The sequence below is a fragment of the Lithobates pipiens genome, unplaced genomic scaffold (assembly GCF_037356315.1).
Source record: "Lithobates pipiens isolate NorthernLeopardFrog02 unplaced genomic scaffold, aLitPip1_a1.2 Scaffold_25, whole genome shotgun sequence".
Classification (NCBI taxonomy): domain Eukaryota; kingdom Metazoa; phylum Chordata; class Amphibia; order Anura; family Ranidae; genus Lithobates; species Lithobates pipiens.
In genome coordinates this window covers 195,920,400-195,940,446 of record NW_027507787.1, presented here as the reverse complement: position 1 = coordinate 195,940,446, position 20,047 = coordinate 195,920,400, and the positions used below count along the sequence as shown (strand labels likewise).

At 43.4% G+C, this 20,047-nt stretch overlaps 1 protein-coding gene across 1 annotated transcript in view; it reads left to right on the top strand.

Moving 5' to 3' along the window:
• The window catches only part of WDR11 (WD repeat domain 11), a 187,813-nt gene that overhangs the window by 22,938 nt on the left and 144,828 nt on the right, over positions 1 to 20,047 (top strand). Inside the window, exons 2-4 of the mRNA XM_077455385.1 lie at positions 1,734 to 1,845; positions 15,152 to 15,305; positions 18,189 to 18,362. Of these exons, the coding sequence (XP_077311511.1) occupies positions 1,734 to 1,845; positions 15,152 to 15,305; positions 18,189 to 18,362 (440 nt within the window). The remainder of the gene's footprint in view (positions 1 to 1,733; positions 1,846 to 15,151; positions 15,306 to 18,188; positions 18,363 to 20,047) is intronic.

The following is a 20,047-nucleotide window of genomic DNA, read 5'->3' as shown; positions in this document are numbered from 1 at the left end:
TATCTTGCTGTGAAGTTATTGCCCTGCTTATTTTTGTGTCTTCTGCAAAATCTGAGATTGAGCAATTTATCCCATCCTCTACGACGTCATTTAAGAATAATGCCCCTTTCGCACTCGTGTGACTTGTCCTGCAAATTGGAACTGCAAAGTCGCATGACAAGTCTTACCCCATGATTTTCAATATCTGTGAAACCTCAAGTTGCAGCGACTTCAAAATAGTCCCTGCACTACTTTGGTCCAACTTTGATGCGACTTGAGGGCCATAGACCACAAAATTACACAAACATTGCTTCAAGTTGCGTGACTTTCAGGTCGCACAAGTGTGAAAGGGGCATAAATGAAACAATTGGTCCCAAGACAGAGCCTTGGGGTACCCCACTTACCACTCCAGATCATTTTGAGTACACGTTATTTATCACCACCCTTTGGACATGACCCTATAACCAACAACAAACCCTACGGGCCATGCTTGCAGACCCCGCGGCAAGCTCCGTGAGTCGGGTCATGGGTCCTGCGGACTGCGATCGCCTCGTGGGGAGGAAGACGGGGCGATGCTAATGTAAACAAGCATCTCCCCGTTCTGCCTAGTGACAGTGTCACTGATCTCTTCTCCCTGTGATCGGTCACACAGCCACGACCCCCCTACAGTTAGAAACATGCCCCTAGGACACGCTTAACCCCTACACTGCCACCTAGTGGTTAACCCCTTCACTGCCAGTGTCATTTACACAGGAATCTTGTATAGCACTGATTGTTGTATAAATGACAATGGTGCCAAAAATGTCCGATGTGTACGCCATGTCGCAGACACGATAAAAATCACTGATCGCCACCATTTAAAAAAAAAATGTAAAAAAGTTTATTGATAAAAATGCCATAAAACTATCCCCTATTTTGTAAACGCTATAACTTTTTTGCTCAAACCAATCAATAATCGCTTATTACAATTTTTTTTTTTTTTTTTTACCAAAAATATGTAGAAGAATACGTATTAGCCTAATCTGAGGAAAAAAATATTTTTTTATATATTTTTGGGGGATATTTATTATAGCAAATAATAATAATGCGTTTTTTCAAAATTGTCGCTCTTTTTTTGTTCATAGGGCAAAAAATAAAAACCGCAGGAGTGATCAAATACCACCAAAAGAAAGCTCTAATTGTGGGGAAAAAAAGGACGTCAGTTTTGTTTGGGAGCCACGTCACACGACCACGCAGTTATCAGTTAAAACGACGCAGTGCCGAATCGCAAAAAGTGCTCTGGTCAGGAAGGGGGTAAATTCTTCCGGGGTTGAAGTGGTTAAAAAAAAAAATGGGGGACAGCTTCAGATTGAAATGAGTAGTAAAAGCACTTTTTTATATCTTTAACATTGGTTGTTCATTGTTTTTCCTTTTTTTTTTTTTTGGCTGGTGTTTTGCTTTAAGCACTGGATAGGTGTGTTGGGTTTCTTTATGGCGTCTTTTATGGTTTGTAAACACCTAGAAATCAAACCATACTAATCAAAGGGTCTAAAAGTCAGATTATTCAGTGCATGGTTCTTCTTCCCATTAATAAGAAAATGCAGTTCATTGTGTGAACAGAACTTGGATTTTCTATATTATTTGTGCCTGCAAGTTTAAATGAAGATGTAATTTATATATACGATAGATGTGGTGTTATGCCTGCCGGATGGGTGGAGGTCCGTCTCAGTAGTGTTTGCAGTGAACAGGCTCCTCATCTACTGCTTTCTTTCTAGGGGCTGTCAAGGTTTAATTGCTTATGGCTGTCACTCGCTGGTCCTCGTGGTAGACCCCAGCACTGCACAGACTCTTCAGGTTTTAGAAAAACACAAAGCCAACATTGTCAAGGTAAGTTGGGTGGACTGACTTCTACCACAATAAAGGTGATCTATATATTGAAATAGTATTTTTTATGAAAAATGTTTATTTAAAGGTTAGTTGTTTCCTAGCCTGTGTATGTATTTTTGCATGTATTAGGAGAGCACACAAATCCCCCTGGAAGCACTGTCTGTGACTGATATGAGCATCACTCCCCACCGCTACCACCTCCAAGTCAGTTTTGATAGCTGGGACACAGCTCAGAGGTTCCTGGTTTTGAATGCTGTAGATATCGTCTTTGATAATGCTCTAGGGGGGCAGCAGCATGAGAATTCAGAAAGCATGATTGAGTCTATGCTGCTGGTCACCTGGTGGATTTTCAGCAAAAAGAAAGACCTCCATTCGATTAAGTCCCTCTTCTTCTGTTATGGGTTTATGGTGAACTTTCTCTTTAGGAACTTCTCAACAAATGACACAGTATTCCATATTTATTTTGCCATAGTAAGATTGCATACAATATATTAGTTTATAGTGGTTAAAGATCCAAACCAAATGTTCTTTCCAGTGCCTTCCTGTATTGTTAAAGTTCCACAGCATGCTTATGTGTATTTGTTTTTATTATTCAGTAACAGAAGTGTAAAAATAAGAGCTGGTTCACACAGGGGCAGCATGACTTGCAGCGCGACTGCCTCTGGCCACCGGCACGCTACTTCAGCGGCGGCTTGCAAAATGACTTCTGTATAGAAGTCAATACAAGTTACTCGAAGTCGTCCCCAAAAGTCGTACAGGAACCTTTTATTAAGTCTGAGCGACCTATTAGAATGGTTCCATAGTACAGAACGTGACTTGCCAGGTGGCTAAGTCGCCTGACAAGCCGCCCCTGTGTGAACCGGCTCTAAAGGTCACGGTTTTGTCTAAGAAATAAACGTAGATCTTCTGATGTAAGGTCTGTGAGGCAAATCATTGGTGGGAGAAATTAAAAGCATGTGAACAAAAGTCTGAAGGCAAACGCTGAGTCAGCTGCTTTATGGAGTTTGATGATTCCTAAAGCACCAAGTGGGAGAACCTCTCGGATGATGTTCAAGATGAACAGAGAAGAGGCAGATGGAGTCCAGGTTCTCTAGGAAGCCTGTGGACACCTACTTAGGAAAATGTTACTGATTAAAGACTGATTAAACATTGCCAGTTGTTGCGCTAGTATCATTATTGCATGCAAATGTATAAGAATGTTTTTTAGTGCAGGCAGTATCTGAGTTACATATATCCAACTTGCAAACAGAGGCAGCATGAAGTCGCCTCCAGCCACTTGTGCTCCACGCCAGTCCCGGAAAACGCTGTGTGGTCATCTTATTGGCTACTGGATCCCACGCTGCTGGACAGCTCTGAGGATCGGGGACCACTGCTACTACTGCAGGCTGAGGAGCATCAAGCAGGCATGTCCTGCAAATGAGCCTTATATCAGGCTCTGACTCTCTAATACCAGTCCCATCGTCCTCTATCAAGATTGTTTAAGGTTGTACTGTACAGTATTTGAAAATGTTTACCACTTGCTGACCGTATACAGTGTGTATGTAGCGCTACCCCATCAAGGGCCACTGTAATATATGGGTCTTCTGTCCTACCCCAGTGATGACACATCCGCACCTGGATCCAAGTAATACAATACACCGTTTAAAGTTTCAGCTGGGCTTTATTAGAACTAGCAATAAGCCCTGGAAAGAGAGAAACTGATTAACAGGGTACCAATATTAAATGCAATGATGTAATATAACCACTCAACAAATTAAAACAGGATTGATGTTCGTTCACTTTAACCGTCTGTGATGGGCCTTTCCCGAAATGTGCTGAGCGAGTGGTGAACGAATACTGTTGCACAATACAAAAAAAAGTTCAACAATTACCCAAAAGAGATATTACTGACTATAAGAGCCTATCTAGGTCTTGTAGATTCTAGCTAACCCATTTGGTAGATTGATCGCTGTCTCAGCCGACTGGATGGCGACGGGAGCAGCATAGGCCACAGAATCCTCCCAACAGGATGAAGATGGATTGCTGCAGTACGGAAGTTCAACTCTAGATGTCACTGCACTGTTAGCACATCTTTGGAAATCAGGAAAAAACGGTAGAATAACACACTGCAAACTCCCCTCTCAAGTCTGCCCCTCTCTTTAGGAGAGTCACGGACAGAATCACAGGCTTTGGCAGTGCACAGGAGACGAGCACAAGGGACAGTTTTCCCCTGTCTGGCTGCCACAATGCCAGTCTCTCTCTTCTCTCTGTCCTGGTGTCTCCTGGGCTCCTATCCAATCATGTCCTTCCTTGCCTTTGCTGTTAGGGGTGGGCTTCCTTCTTAGCTACAGTAGTAACCAATCCGCCTTCAATCCTGCAGCTGTACCCAATAGACTCTCTCCTCTGTCTCTGCAAGCTATCAGTTTAACCAGAAAATGCAATGTATTGTTTCATAGAGCAATAATCTGCACATATTACAGAGACAATACTAAGCCGATGCTATATCTATCGAGAGAGATGTATAATATAATAAAAAAAAATATATATACACTTAAATCGGCAAGGTGGCTCTCCTGTGCATGATCACGTACCTAGTACATGATCCTGCACTTCCAGGTCCGAGACACGCGCGAGTGCCACCAGGGGCCCGCTCTTGCCGATGCTTCAGTACACAGGTAGACCGCCATTCTGTCACTACAGAAGTCATGGATCCTGTGTCTCTGCTAAGCATGGGCACCGATCCATGCCTCCTCAAATTACAAGGACCTCCCCCACAGTAGTAAAGCACTGGTCAGGCACACATTTTACCCTTTGATCGCTCCTGATGTTAACCCCTTCCCTACAGTTGTCATTAGTACAGTGATAGTGCATACTTTTTAGCACTGATCATTATATTAGTGTTGCTGGTCCCCAAAATGTGTCAAAAGTGTCAGTGTCCCGACTGTCCGCCGCAATATCGCAGTTCTGCTATAAGTCGCTGATCGCCGCAATTACTAATAAAAAAAAAATAACAATATCCCATAGTTTTGTAGACGCTATAGCTTTTGCGAAAAAACAATCAATATACTCTTCTCAGGATTTGTTTACCAAAAATATGTAGCGGAATACATATTGGCCTAAATTGACGAAGAAATGCATTTTTTTTTATTAGATATGTTTTATAGCAGAAAGTTAAATATATTATTTTTTTTTCTAAATTGTTAATCTTTTTGTTTATAGCGCAAAAAATAAAAACTGCAGAGGTGATGAAATACCACCAAAAGAAAAGACACACATTTTGTTTAGGTACAGCGTTGCACAACCGCGCAATTTTCAGTTAGGCTGGGTTCACACCGCTGCGGGGGGAGAACCGGATGTGATTCGCACAGCAAATCACATCCGATCTCCGTAGCACTGCGAGTTCAGCCATACAGATAGTATGGCTGAACTCGCAGCTGTCCCGCAGCAAACTCGCACAGGACCCTTTTTTGGGTCCGCAACGGAATCGGATCGCATGGGGGTTCACACCATGCGATCCGATTCCTGTGCGAGTCGGCAGATCGCACTGCGATATGCCGACGGATCTGGGGGTGTCATTAACATAACATTGACACCCCCAGCCGTCCGCATAGGGCAGTGTGAACTGCCGGCGGGAGGTGAGCGATGCGGGAAAACGCCGCGGATTCGCGGCGTTCCCGCATCGCAATAGTGTGAACCTAGCCTTAAAGTAATGCAGTGTCGTATTTGGCCTGGTCATTAAGGCTAGGTTCACACTATTGCGATGCGGGAACGCCGCGAATCCGCGGCGTTTTCCCGCATCGCTCACCTCCCGCCGGCAGTTCACACTGCCCTATGCGGACGGCTGGGGGTGTCAATGTTATGTTAATGACACCCCCAGATCCGTCGGCATATCGCAGTGCGATCTGCCGACTCGCACAGGAATCGGATCGCATGGTGTGAACCCCCATGCGATCCGATTCCGTTGCGGACCCAAAAAAGGGTCCTGTGCGAGTTTGCTGCGGGACAGCTGCGAGTTCAGCCATACTATCTGTATGGCTGAACTCGCAGTGCTACGGAGATCGGATGTGATTTGCTGTGCGAATCACATCCGGTTCTCCCCCCGCAGCGGTGTGAACCCAGCCTAAGGGGTGTAAAAGTGGTTAAGGATTTACATGCACAGGTAAAAATAAATAATATGCTAAGACAAACATTTGATCATGTTGCATTTTTAAAGTAGAACTCCAAGCAAATTTTAATATTTAATTTTGGCTAGTATGTTGTCGGGTTAGAGCCACTGTGAGATTTATTGTCGTCTGTCGTCCATTAGAAAGAGTTAATCTCGCTCTCTGTCCCTGAGACAACAGGAAGTGACAGGAAATCTACCCCATGGAAGAGAAATGTTACAGGGGTGTTAACCCCTCCCTATGCTATCCAAAACGTAAAAAATATTATTTTGGCTGGAGTTACACTTAAAAAAAAAAAAAAAGTACCTCTTCCGACTTGCGTACAAATTCAACTTAAGAATAAACCTACAGAACACATCTGGTTTGTAACCCGGGGACTGCCTGCAGTTGGATTGAAAGCCCTTATGAGGTTCAATAATGCATTATAAAATTAGCAAACGGCAGTAAGCACAAATGAGGAGAAACCCATCTGAGCTACCAGCATGCACAACAAATAAACAGCTGTTTAGGTGGGAACTATAGTCTTTAGTGTTTCTCTACATACACAAGGAAAAAAAAATAAGCTTAAGGTAAAACAACATGGCAATCAATGTTGATGTTTCAAGAGTATTATTGTATTTGTAGTTTGTAATTACTTCTGTACATTAGGACTGCTAGATTGTTTTGGTACCTAATGCTGGCACTGCTTTTACCAAGCTTGCCTCCAAATAAGCAAATACAAATAATATATATCTATTTCCCTGCGGGAGTTGGAATAAAAGTCCAGCTCTTACTGCTGTACTCTCCCTATCTTCAGCACTCGGTGTCATTCAACCCACTTCCTGTAGCCCAAAGCCTCACGGACATCTGCAGAATGCGTCATGAATGCAGCTAGGGCCCGCAAGAGAATGCTAAAGGGGATGCGGCTGAGATGTTGATCTCTGCAGAATTTAAGACCGATCACCTCTGGAGACTGGACAAAAGACTTGAGGAAAATGGTATACATATGCATTCTGGAATTTAGCTTTAGGCCTCCTTCACACAGGTGATTAGGGGCATACGTCAGATTCCGCAGGCAAGAATTAGTGGGTACTTGCGGCTGGTGTCACAGGCGTATGTGAACGGCGGGAGAGGCTCAGCCTGTACAATTTATTAACAGGCTTAGAGTCGCTGTTTGCATGTAGCCACACACCCAGTGGTTACATTCGGTTAGGAATGGATGTCCCAAGCATTTACAAATTTTTCTGCATTCGCTGATTCTTCCCGCTGGAGTCCGATGTATACAAGCAATCGCCACATGTGAAGAAGGCCTTAATGTGTAATATCAGGCAAATGGCTAGATATACTGTTTTTAAATGCACATTTACAGTTTTTCCTACCAAATTATTTCTTGGCCTTCATGTACACATAGCCTATTATGACTGCATGCTGTGGGAAAATGCAAAGCGTGTCAAAAATGCACCACAATTTTACTGTGATTTTTGCCATGGCCGGCAGTCAAAACGTTCCTTTGATGAAAGCGATAATTCGGCATTTAGGGGGGTTGATAGAGGCTGAACCTCACCTAACCCATAAAAGATCTGATTATGATGAGAAATTCTGTCCGCAGTCTTACTGGCTACCCTCCTCTTAGATCTCTGTGGCCACTTCTGGGTCTCCCCTCTTGTCCTGTTTGTCCAGAGAGGACAGTTCAGCCACTATGTCTGAATTTAGGGATAGGTTTTCAGCCTCTTTGTAGACCTCAGACTGCATAGACCACAAGCGGTCTCTTATCCTCTCCCTTGGAGTCCATCTCTGAATCTCATATAATTGTTTTTGCACTGCTTGAAGAGATGAGTGGAGATTTGCCTCATCCGATTCTGAGGACTCCCAATCTGTTGATATTTCTCAGTAGCTTAAAGTGTTCCTAAACCCACAACAGTAAAATCAGTCTGTATATGCAGTAAAGGGATGCTTGTTATACTCACTGTGGAACCTAAGGGGTTAATACTCCACATTGTGTAAAAAGGGGGATAGAGTTGGGAGGAATTAGAACACCCCCCCCCTTCCCCCCATATTTTGTCCTGCTTACCATTATCATTGAAAGAAAAAGAAAATCCCAAATTTTGTGTTGTCCCCAGAAAAGTAATGGAGAAATGTTCCTATAGAGACACTAGTTCTGGTGACCTTGGGGTGCCCAAGGAGTTCCCGTAAAGCGGAGTTCCAACTGTTTCTGTGTTTATTAAATGTCAGCAGCTACAAAAAGTGTAACTGCTGAGTTTTTAATAAACACACTCTCGCCTGTCCCACGGTCCATTGATACGGCCGGCCGAAGCCTCAATTCTCTCCCTTTCTACAGCACCGGCATCACTACTGGGGCACCTGGCTGTGACAGCTTGCGGTTTCACAGCCGGGTGCACGCGTTGCGCTGCTCGTCTTGAATGCGCGTCTTGAATGGCTGGCAAATCTTCTGGGACCTGTGACGTGTCCCAGAAGATTGCAGGGAGGGAAGAGCCACCTAGGCAGCCCGAGCAGAAGTGGGAGCTGGGTACCTGTCAAAACTAGGTACCCCCCCCCCCCCCCCAAAATAAATAAGTGGCATGTCAGGATTCCTTAAAGCGGAAGTTCCACTTTTGGGTGGAACTCTGCTTTAATTTGGAGGGATTTTCTCTCACTTTCTGTTTGGCTTTGGCAATGGGACACAGATGGTGAAAAAAAAAAAAAAAACTGACGTGTTATAACTCTCCCTTGTTTCATCCAAAATGAGAAAATGTTGGCTGGCTAACCATACGTAAATAATATGCATTTTTTTTTTTTTTTTTTTTTTTTTTTTACTCACCCCTGAAAAGATAACAGTTGTGTCTTTATATCAACAGCGAAGTTGGGTGATATAGACCTGCTTCAGGTATATAACAAAAGGTATATAAAATAAATAAATAAAAAACACTAGATGGACGAGATTTATTCTTTGTCCCAAGATGGGATTCATGCACAGAAAATTTATAGCATGTCCTCTAGCGGTAACGCTTTATTATCTACAACCACTCAATTTGTCTCCGTGACAACTGCAGAAATATCAGAAATGTTCCCTTCTTTTCAGTAGGGCAGCTAACTCATAGGAGTTGATTTACTAAAGTCATACAGACGGTTCACTTTTGCAGCTGCAGTTGCACTCTGCAAGAGCATTTTCCCCAGAGTTTATAAGGTAAAGCTCTGCTGACTTCTATCATCCAATTATGTGCAAGCAAAAATGCTATTTTTTTTTTTTTTCAATTTTCACATGATTACAAAGAACATCCAAAGTAACATTTTGACCCGTTCACTAAGTTCTGGGGCAAATTCCCCTGAAAAGTGATCAGCCATTTTTGTGTTTTCTAAATCCGTCCTAATTTGTTATACTTTACAGCTTCTAACTATTATTGCAAAACAAGAAGCAGAGACTCCCTGTATGATTTAATAAACTTACTGTATTTTTCGATCCATAAGATGCACTCACCCCCCCCCCCAAAAAAAAAGGAGGGAAAATGCCTATGTGTCTTATGGAGTGAATACTGACCAGCCGCCACCGTGTAACAATATTGGGCACCCCCCTCTCCTTTCCCCGCTATGCCTTTTGGGTCCTGTAGTCTGGCTAGGGTCCATGTCACTGGCGCACGCGCAGTGTCCATTTTTCTTTTTTGGTCCCTGCTCGATCGGTGACGTCAGACGCCGATTGAGCGGGGGATACAAGAGCCGGCATCTCCAGTGTGTCACCTGCTGGAGTGACCATGTGATGTGTGTACATGGCGACAGACTGCACCTGCAGGGCTGTGCTCACACCCTGTATGGTGTTATAAAATGGTGATATTTCCTATGAATTGTATATAGGCTGAATTTGGCGACATGGCAATATTTGCCTGGAAGCTATCTGGCACACTTGATGCCTATTTTTTAGGCATCAGCTTTGATTGGTTGTGTAAGTTACAAACAATAGTATATTAATTGGGAATGTAGGCATCCTCTCCTGTGCTCCCAAATCAACATTTGGTTCAGAATATTTTTTTTCTTGTTTTCCTCTAAAACCTAGGAGTGTCTTATGGTCAGGGGCATCTTATGGTGGGAAAAACACGGTAGATTCCCCATAAATGTGTGCATAAATAAAAGCTTTACAATAAAATGTAGATTTCCTTTAACACCAGTGAGCCTATTTAAAAGGGGACTAAGGCAGGACCCGTTGTGTACTAGATGCACCAGAGATCATAGGGATCTAATGCACCTTCTTTGTAGATGCCCAAAACGACACCTATACTGGTCCAGAGTTGTAGCCATTCTGTCTGACCCTAAGCCCTGTATCTTTGAGATCCTGGATGACCTTACTATTGAAGACATTCCTAAACAAGCCATTGGTAGAGCTTTATTTCAGGCCCAGAAGTTAATTCTTGGGCATTGGAAGGATGCAGAACCAACTTTGCTAAAGGAGTGGATTATACAAATGAGTGACACATTAAGATTAGAGAAATACGTTTTCCAGCACAGAGGCTGCACAGACAAATTTGAAAACGATGGTCCCCGTGGCAAGATACTCCCAGGACTTGGTCCTGTAGAACTAATTCTGAACCGAATCTTACTTTAAGGCGTTACTGTATGATGTCAATGCTAGCATCAAGATTAACCATGTACATTGAACTAGTGCTGGAATATGATATGGAAACCATGCTCCTTTTTCTGAGTGAGAAATGTGGTGTATATATACTTGGATTCAGTGTAATGATTCTAGATGTACGGTAATCGTACTGTCCATGCTGGACAGGCTTTGTGTACATTTGACTGCTTTTCTTTAACCACTACAATACAGGGCACTTTCGCCCCCTTCCTTCCCAGCCCAATTTTCAGCTTTCAGCCTTCTCGCACTTTCAATGAAAATTTCGCGGTCATGCTACACTGTACCCAAATTAAATTTTTATCATTTTGTGCGCACAAATAGAGCTTTTATTTTTGTGGTATTTTTTTCACGACTCCTTTTTTTTTTTTTTGTGATATAAGCGCAAAAAGCGGAAATTTTGGAAAAAAAAAAACAATATTTTCTTCTTTCTATTTTAAAAGAAATCCAAAAAAATCAAATGTTGTCGTAAATTTTAGCCAAAATGTATTCTGCTACATGTTTTTGGTAAAAAAAAAAAAAAATCCGTTAAGTGTATAATAATTGGTTTGTGTGATCACAGACATATGTACGCAAATTATCATGTACAGATGTGTGCAGGTGATCACGTACATATGTGTGCAGATAATCATTGGGACATGTGATTTTAGTGCGACATACTTGGGGGGGGGGGCATGTGTTTTTATTATTTGGGGACATGTGTGGGACATGTGTGTTTTTATACTAGACTGGTGATCAGTGAGTAAAAAGCTGTAAAAACAGCTCATACTCACTGATCACCAGCCGGTGTCCTATCATATACTGTCCCCCATCGCATAGTGTCCGCTGTGTACGGCGCCTGTGCTGTGAGTTCAGGTTCTATCCCCACCATCCAAGTGGACATAGAGTTGGAATATAAAAGAGCCGAGTGCAGCGAGGCTGAAACCCGAAGCGTGATACCCTATGTCCGCTTGGATGGTGGGGCTACCGCCTCCACTCACGGCCCCGGCGCCGTTCATCTTCTGAGATTTTCCGAAGCTTCGTCTGCTCCGTACTGCACATGCGCAGTACGGGGCGGACACTATATGATGGCAGGACACTATCTGCCAGAACACCGGTTGCAGCGATCTGCTCTCCTCTCCTCAGTGACGACTTCCGTGTGAGGAGAGGAGGAGCCCATTGCCTAGCAACCGGTTGTTTACATCACATGACGGCTGAGATTGGACACGGCTGTCATGTGATCAGGAGGACCAATCACAGATCCCTCCTGCCGATCCGAGATGCGCCGTGTCCGGGTGACATGAGCGCATTCCTGAACGTCCAGTCAGAAGGAGAAGGCTCCCACCCAGGGATATATATATTATATATAATATAATATAATATATATATATATATATATATATATATTTATTATATATATAGCCGGGTGGGAAGTAGTTAATAATAAAAACCTTTTTGGATTTAAAAAAAAAAGGACACTTGTTTTGGTGTCCCAAAATGTATCAAAGAATATACCTCTACTTTAACTGGAAATTTTAGGATGAGACTTGATTTCCTCTTTAAGAGCGCAAGGTACTTGTAAATGTGGCTAAATGATGCATCTGTCTGCTTGGTTTGCACTGTGGGAAGGAAGGGAGCAGCATCTATAACTTCTCTCCACACTTGGTCTCCCCAGAGTGTTGGATGCAGCCAGCCGTGCCTTCCCTCCACAGCACTGCCATGGTTTTGTTTTTAGCCAATTAGTATGTACCTGACAACTTCTTCTCCGTGCCTTTCTAACAGTTGGGTCTTGCTTGAAAGTGAACACATGCAAGTTATATTTTTTAATAAGTTTTACAAATGTAGTTTTGAACCTTTTACAGCTCCAGATAAGACCCTTAGAAATAATATTGAACAGATGAAAGTAGAGAACTGTTTTGAGGGATCAAAATGCTTCTTGTGAGAAATCTCTTCTTAGGAAATAATTGCAGAGATGCCATGTACACTGTGATGCGTCTGTAATCAGACTAGCCTTCTTTTTCTTTTATTCTTTATTTAAAGCAATTGTAAAGGCCCCCCTTTTTTTTATTTATTTTTTTTTTTTTTCTAGGGCTGGGGAAAAAATCTGATTTTAATCTTGAATCGAATTGTGAGTTCAAATCCATTCAGATTTGAAGAAAATTTATATTTTTACAATTTAATATTTTTTTTCCCTTCAGAGTTTCCGTAGCAGGGGGCGTGTCCGGCATGGCTTGACACTGGCAGCAGATATGTGCACTGTGTCTGAGGCTCTGAGCTCCCCACCGGCACAATCCTCCTATTATTGCCCTCACGCACGACCCTCCTGTGTCCCCTAGCCTCTCCGGTGTGTGACCGTGTGCAGGGGAGAAGTTTTACCGTCAGTGAGCCGCCCGCGATTCTGGCCATCGCAGACTAGGCCGAAGCCGCGGCCTCGCCTTAATAATCCTGCCTGCAGCTGTGATTTATGTTACCAGTACCTAGCAGTTAAAATCGATTTGAATCGTACAACAAGTATTTTTTTTTTTTTTGGGGTAAAATCACCCAGCCTTATTTTTTTTCCTATTAAAAATAACAAACGTGTTATACTTGCCTGCTCTGTTGCGGTGGATTTGCACAGAGCAGCCCAGATCCTCCTCTTCTCGGATCCCTCTTCATTGCTCCTGGTCCCTCCCTCCTGTTCAGTGCCTCCGAAGCAAGCAGCTTGCTATGGGGCACCTGAGCGAAGTCACAGCTACCTGTGTCCATTTAGACACGGGGGCCTGCCCCTCTCTTCCTTAAATGCCTAGCTGATTTTGATTGCAGCGGAAGCCAATGGCATTGCCGCTGTGTCTCAGCCAATCAGGAAGGAGAATCTCGGACAGCTGAGGCAGTCATGGACATCGCTGAACAGAGAGGGACCTCAGGTAAGTGTTAGGGGGGCTGAGGGGGGATGCTGCACACAGAAGGCTTTTTCTCTTAAAGAGGAAGTAAACCCTGATGAGTTTACTTCCTCTTTCATGCCCTGCAAAGGAAAAGCATAATGGACTACTATGCATCGCATAGTAGTCCATTATGTGTCACTTACCTGACACAGGAGCCAGTGAAGTCACCGCTGTCCCCTGTAGTCCGCCGCATCCATCTTCTTGGTGGAGTCTCGCAGCTCCGCCGCTGTCATTCGGCGAAGCTGCGATGACGTCACTCCCGCGCATGCGCACGGGAGCCGACACGCGCGGCAGCTCCGTCCTTGAGAATGCCGCGCTCAGTGCGCATGCGCCGTAGACAGCAGTGCCTGTTTTCAGGCAAATATCTCCTAAACCATATAGGTTTAGGAGATATTTCTTGGACCTACAGGTAAGCCTTAATCTAGGCTCTGTAGGTCAAAGTGGTTTGTAAGGGTTTACAACCACTTTAATGCATAGAATGACCTTCTGCCTTTACAACCCCTTTAAGGAAAGGCAAAGGTTGACAACCCAAAGCAATAACCACTCAGGTGCAGCTGAGGAGTAAAAGTATAGGTTGAAGGGTTGCGTGATAACTAAGAATAAGGTGCTCCGTTCAAAATGTGGTTAGTCACACTGAGCCATGGGTTTCCCTGAGGATTCGGATGACTGATCCATGTCTGACGGATGTAACCGCTGCTAATATGCGGAGAAGCAAGAGAAGATAGGTCATGGAAGCCAGGTGTGATATAATTTCTCCTCTCTGGTATAAGGAGGGTGTCCATGTGTTCGATGTCCTTGACTTTGGCAAGCCACAATGATATTAGGGGAGTGATAGGCTGCAAGCCCTGGCCACACTTTTGACATCCAACAGCCGCAGGCCGGATGTACTTTAAAGTTTATCTATGGTAAAGAAAAAAAAAATATTTTCCACATAGATTTTTTAAATTATTACTCAATTATTCATATTAAACTGAATGATCTTGATGTTTGTAAAGATCTTCACATATTTAATGCCTTGAATTCGGTGACACTTATTCAGTATGCCCTGTGAGTAGGCACTGCTGTGTCGCACATTTCTTCTGTACTACAGCAGTACTGAGTGGAAGAGTTTCACGAGACAGAGAGAGTACAGGAATCACTGCTGGCAGGGCAGCAAGGTACAATGGGACATGTAGTCCTCAGGAATTGAAAGTGAACGGTATAGGAGAAGCTGCAAAGCATACAGGGAATCCAGTAAAGTGTGGAAAGAGCTGGCCAGCAGACATAATGCTATGAAATACCGAGATAGTCACACAAAAATCTGTTGCCATTCGGGAGCTGCAGTCCCCTCTCTGAGGGCAGGTTTGGCATCACTGGGGGTGGGGGGCAGGATGTTAGCAAGAACAGTTTGGCCACACCCACTTTGTTGCAGTGCGCTGTGTAACCACTCTAATTGGGGGGCACCAAAAGGTGCCCCTGGTCTTTTATAATCCTATAATGTATACTACGAAAAAAAAAATGTGCCCTGTGCTGCTAAAGTGTTCGGGTTTGTGTATGCTGTGACCATAGCACTTTGTAATACTACTTGTAATATTTGTTGGGTGTAATTGCTATTGCTATTTGCCTAATATGAGTGGTGGTTTTGTGTGCGACATGGTTTATATGAACTATTCTTTCTGTTTTCTCAGGTGAAATGGGCCAGAGAAAACTATCACCACAACCAGGGCTCACCTTATACCCTGCGACTGGCATCAGCAGATGCCAGTGGAAAAATTATTGTGTGGGATGTTGCATCTGGCACAACCCGATGTGAAATACAGGAGCATACTAAAGCTATCCATGGTAAGTAGATATTCCTGACTGCTTATACTGAAAAAAAGACTCTTATTTTTTTTTTACTCCAGCAAGTCTAGTTGTAAAACAGTTTGCTTTGGGTCAGTCAGCTAGGCCAGTATGCCAGAAGAGCTTGTTTGCTTAGAATTGCATTAGTTACTACACTTCATCTGGAAAGTTTTTACAGCGTATCACTTTTTCCACATTTTGTTATGTATTCAATCCATTATTTTCCTCCAAAAGTCAACAAACCATGCCTCATAATGACAACGTGAAAGAAGTTTGTTTGAAATCTTTGCAAATTTATAAAAAAAAAAAATGAAAAAAATTGTATGTTCATAAGTAATCACAGCCTTTGCAATGACTCTCAAAATTGTGCTCAGGTGCATCCTGTTTCAACTGATCATCCTTGAGATGTTTCTACAACTTGATTGGAGTCCACCTGTTCTAAATTCAGTTGATTGATCATGATTTGGAAAGACGCACACAGTCCCACAGTTAACAGTGCATGTCAGAGCCCAAATCAAGCCATGATGGCCTATCTGTAGATCTCCTAAACAGGATTGTATCGAGGCACAGATCTGGGGAAGGGTACAGAACGAAATCTGCAGCATTGAAGGTCTCAATGAGCACAGTGGCTTCCATCATCCATAAATAGAAGAAGTTTGGAACCACCAGGACTCTTCTTAGTGTGGGCCACCCAGCCAAACTGAGCGATCGCAGGAAAGGGGCCTTAGTCGATTGGGGGGGGGGGGGGGGGGGTGACCAAGAACCCAATCGTCACTCTGACAGACCTCCGGCTTTTCTCTGTGTGAAGAGGAGAACCTTCCAGAAGAACAACCATCTCTGCAGGACTCCACCAATCAGGCCTGTATGGTAGATTGGCCAGATGGAAGTGGAAGCCACTCCTCATTAAAAGGCTGCCTGTCTGGAGTTTGCCAAAGGGCACCTGAAGGACTCTCATACCATGAGAAACAAAATTCTCTGGTCTGATGAAACAAAGATTCAACTCTTTGGCCTGAATGGCAAGCGTCATGTCTGGAGAAAGCCAAGCCCTGCTCATCACTTGCCCAGTACCATCCCAACAGTAAAGCATGGTGGTGGCAGCATCATGCTGTGGGGATGTTTTTTTAAGGGAAGGAGCTGGGAGGCTAATCAAGATTGAGGGAAAGATGAATGTAGCAATGTACAGAGACATCCTTGATGAAAACCTGCTCCAGAGTGCTCTGGACCTTAGACTGGGGTGAAGGTTCATCTTCCAACAGGACAACGACCCTAGGCACACAGCCAGGATAACAAAGGAGTGGCTCTGGGACAACTCTATGAATGTCCTTGAGTGGCCTAGACTTGAACCCGAACGAATGTTTGGGAACATTCGGGAGAGATCTGAAAAATGGCTGTGCACCGACGCTCCCTGTCCAACCTGATGGAGCTTGAGAAGTCCTGCAAAGAAGAATTGGCACACCTATTTTTGGGCAGTTTTTCCCAGCTTGTAGCATCATACTCAAAGACTTGAGGCTGTTTTGGTGCAAAAGATGCTTCAACAAAGTATTGAGCAAAGGCTGTAAATACTTATGTACATGTGATTTTATTTTTTTATTTTTTTTCCTTTAATAAATTTGCAAAGATTTCAAACAAACTTCTTTCACGTTGTCATTATGGGGTATTGTTTGTAGAATTTTAAGGAAAATAATTAATTTAATCCATTTTGGAATACGGCTGTAATACATTAAAATGTGGAAAAGTGAAGTGCTGTGAATACTTTCCGGATACACTGTATATGTAAAGAAATTTATCCCCTTTTATATTTTAGATCATGTTTATTAACCGCTTGCCGACTGGCTCACCCCAATATACGTTGGTAGAATGGCACTCCTGTGCAAACTGACATACCTGTATGTCAGTCTACAAAAGCAGGATAGCGGTGGCTCGCGATCTCGACAAGGAAATGCCTATGTAAACAAGGCATTTCCCTGTTCTGCCTAGTAAAATTACAGGGATCTTCTGCTCCCTGTCATTGGGAACAGTGATCTCTGTCATGTCAGTGGTAGCCCCCCCCCCCCACAGTTGGAACACACTGAGGGAACACACATAACCCCTTGATTCCCCCTAATATTTAACCCCTTCCCTTCCAGTGACACTTGTAAAGTAATCAGTGGCTATTTTTAGCTCTGATCACTGTATAAATGTTAATGGTCCCAAAATAGTGTCAGAAGTGTCCGATCTGTCCGCCGCAATGTCGCAGTACCGATTAGCAGATTACCGCCATTACTAATGAGCAAAAATTTATATTAAAAATGCCATAAATCTTATCCCCTATTTTGTAGATGCTATAACTTTTGCGCAATCCAATCAATATGCACTTATTGGCAATTTTTTATTTATTTGTTTTGTACCAAAAATATGTAGCATAATACATATTGGCCTAAGCTGATGTAGACTTTTTGCTATAATAAATATCACCAAAAAAAAAAAAAAAAAAGTAAAACGTATATATTGCTTTTTTTTTTTTCAAAATTGTCCTTTTTTTGTTTATGGCGCAAAAATTAAAAACTGCAGAGGTGATCAAATGCCACCAAAAGAAAGCTCTATTTGTAGAAAAAAAAAAAAAGGATGTCAATTTTGTTTGGGTACAGCGTCGCACGACCGAGCAATTTTCAGTTAAATCGACGCAGTGCCGTATCGCAAAAAAATGCTCTGGTCATTAAGGGGGTAAAATCTTCCAGGGCTGAAGTGGTTAAACTGTCCATGTTTCTTCAGCTTAGCTGCTTTGTTTATTTTTTGCTGATTCTCATCTGTGCAGATCATACAGAAGTGGTCTATCAACAAACCTGCTTCTCCTCATCTCTCCTTTTTACTAATATATAGTGATGTTCCTTGTTTATCCTACAGACATGCAATGGCTGTGGAGCCAGGATGCCTCTCGTGATCTTTTGCTGGCTGTGCATCCTCCTAATCTAATTGTACTGTGGAATGCAGACACTGGAACAAAACTCTGGAAAAAAAGCTATGCAGAAAATATCCTTTCTTTCTCCTTCAACCCTTTCCAACCTTCTCAGCTTGCTTGTAAGTATTGGGAGTAAGCATCAATGTTAGGGCTTAAAGTGGATGTAAACCCTCACATAGACCCAGTGAACTGAACAGCCTCAGATGATACACCGAGATGAAACGAATCTTCCTACATAGGTTTTACTTGTATATTCGCAGTCTTCCCCTCTCTACACCCCTTCCAAAGTGCAGATCATGTTAAAAATCTTTCTTCAGCAGTACATAGGGAAGGGCGGAGAGACAGCAGGTACACTGTGTGAGAGCTGATTGGAGAAAAGGCACCAACACCCCCCCCCATACAGCAGAAGAAGGGTGGTGTGAGTAGACAAGCTCCACACTGAGCCCTCCTTACCGACACAAATTTATCTTGTGTGTTGGGAAAACAAGTGACTCGTGCTGATAACGGAGGAATGAAGCACCAGAGCAAAACAACACTTAGAGCTTTGGAGACAGATAAGTAAACATTGTAGATATATGTGCTTTGCTCAAATTCTGTGATAGGGGTTTACAACCACTTTAAAGCGGTAGTAAACCCGCACATTTTTTTTTTTTTTTTTTTTTTTAAACCTGCAAAGCAAAAGGCATAATGAGCTAGTATGCACCGCATACTAGCTCATTATGAAATACTTACCTTAGAACGAGGCCCCGACATCTGGCCCGATCCACGCCGAGGGAGCTGACATGCTCCCTCTGCGTTTCTTCCGGGTATCGCGGCTCCGGCGCTGTGAGTGGCCGGAGCCGCGATATCGTCATTCCGGCCGGCCACTGCCGGATTTTCAGGCCGAGAATCCCCTTGTGCGCATGCGCCGCTGCAGTCAGCGGCGCATACCGATATTTTTTTTACCTACAGGTAAGCCTTATTATAGGCTTTCCTGTAGGTAAAAGTTAAAAAAATTGAGTATACAACCACTTTAAAGCTGAACTACGACTTGATCTTCTGTTTTATAAACATTCCTTTTTTTTTTTTTTTTTACAAAATGAGGAGAAAAAACACTAAGGCCGCGTACACATGGGCGGACTGTTCGTCCAACTTTGTCCGCTGAACAGTGTTTCAGTGGACAGTCCGCTCGTGTGTGGGCTTCAGCGGACAGTTTCAGCGGACAGTCTGACGAACAAAGTTTTTCGGAATTTCCGTAAGACTGTCCGCTGAAACTTGGTTTGAGCGGACAGTCCGCTCGTGTGTAGGCTTGTTCGGCAAACTAAGTCTCGCGCATGCTCAGAAATAATTTACACGGCGAAGGTTGCATTGCAGTGAATTTCTCGTCCCGTCGTACGTGCCGTTCACGTCATCGCGCAAGTTTTCAGCGGACTGTTCGTTCGTCGTGTGTGGTCAAGTCCGTTCATGCTAATTTTGAACGGACTGTTTGTCAAACTGTTTGATGGACCTAGTTGGGCGGACAGTCCGCCCGTGTGTACGCGGCCTAAGGAATAGCAACGTTCTAGGAGGTTGCATGGTTTGCCTTTTTTGTGAAGCGACAAAATGCTGCCTTGCCATGAACTAACTCCAGTGCCTGATTATGACAGGTTTGTAATAACGTGCCCTGGAGAGAGCATCCCTCTCGCTTTGAGAAGCTGCTCATTCCGAGTATGCTGATAGGCTCATTAAGGCTGCTTTGACACTGAAAGCGCCAGCCATTAGCGGTAAAGCGCCACTCGTTTTAGTGGCACTTTACAGCTGTTTAACCCCTTCAGATCCGCGCTAT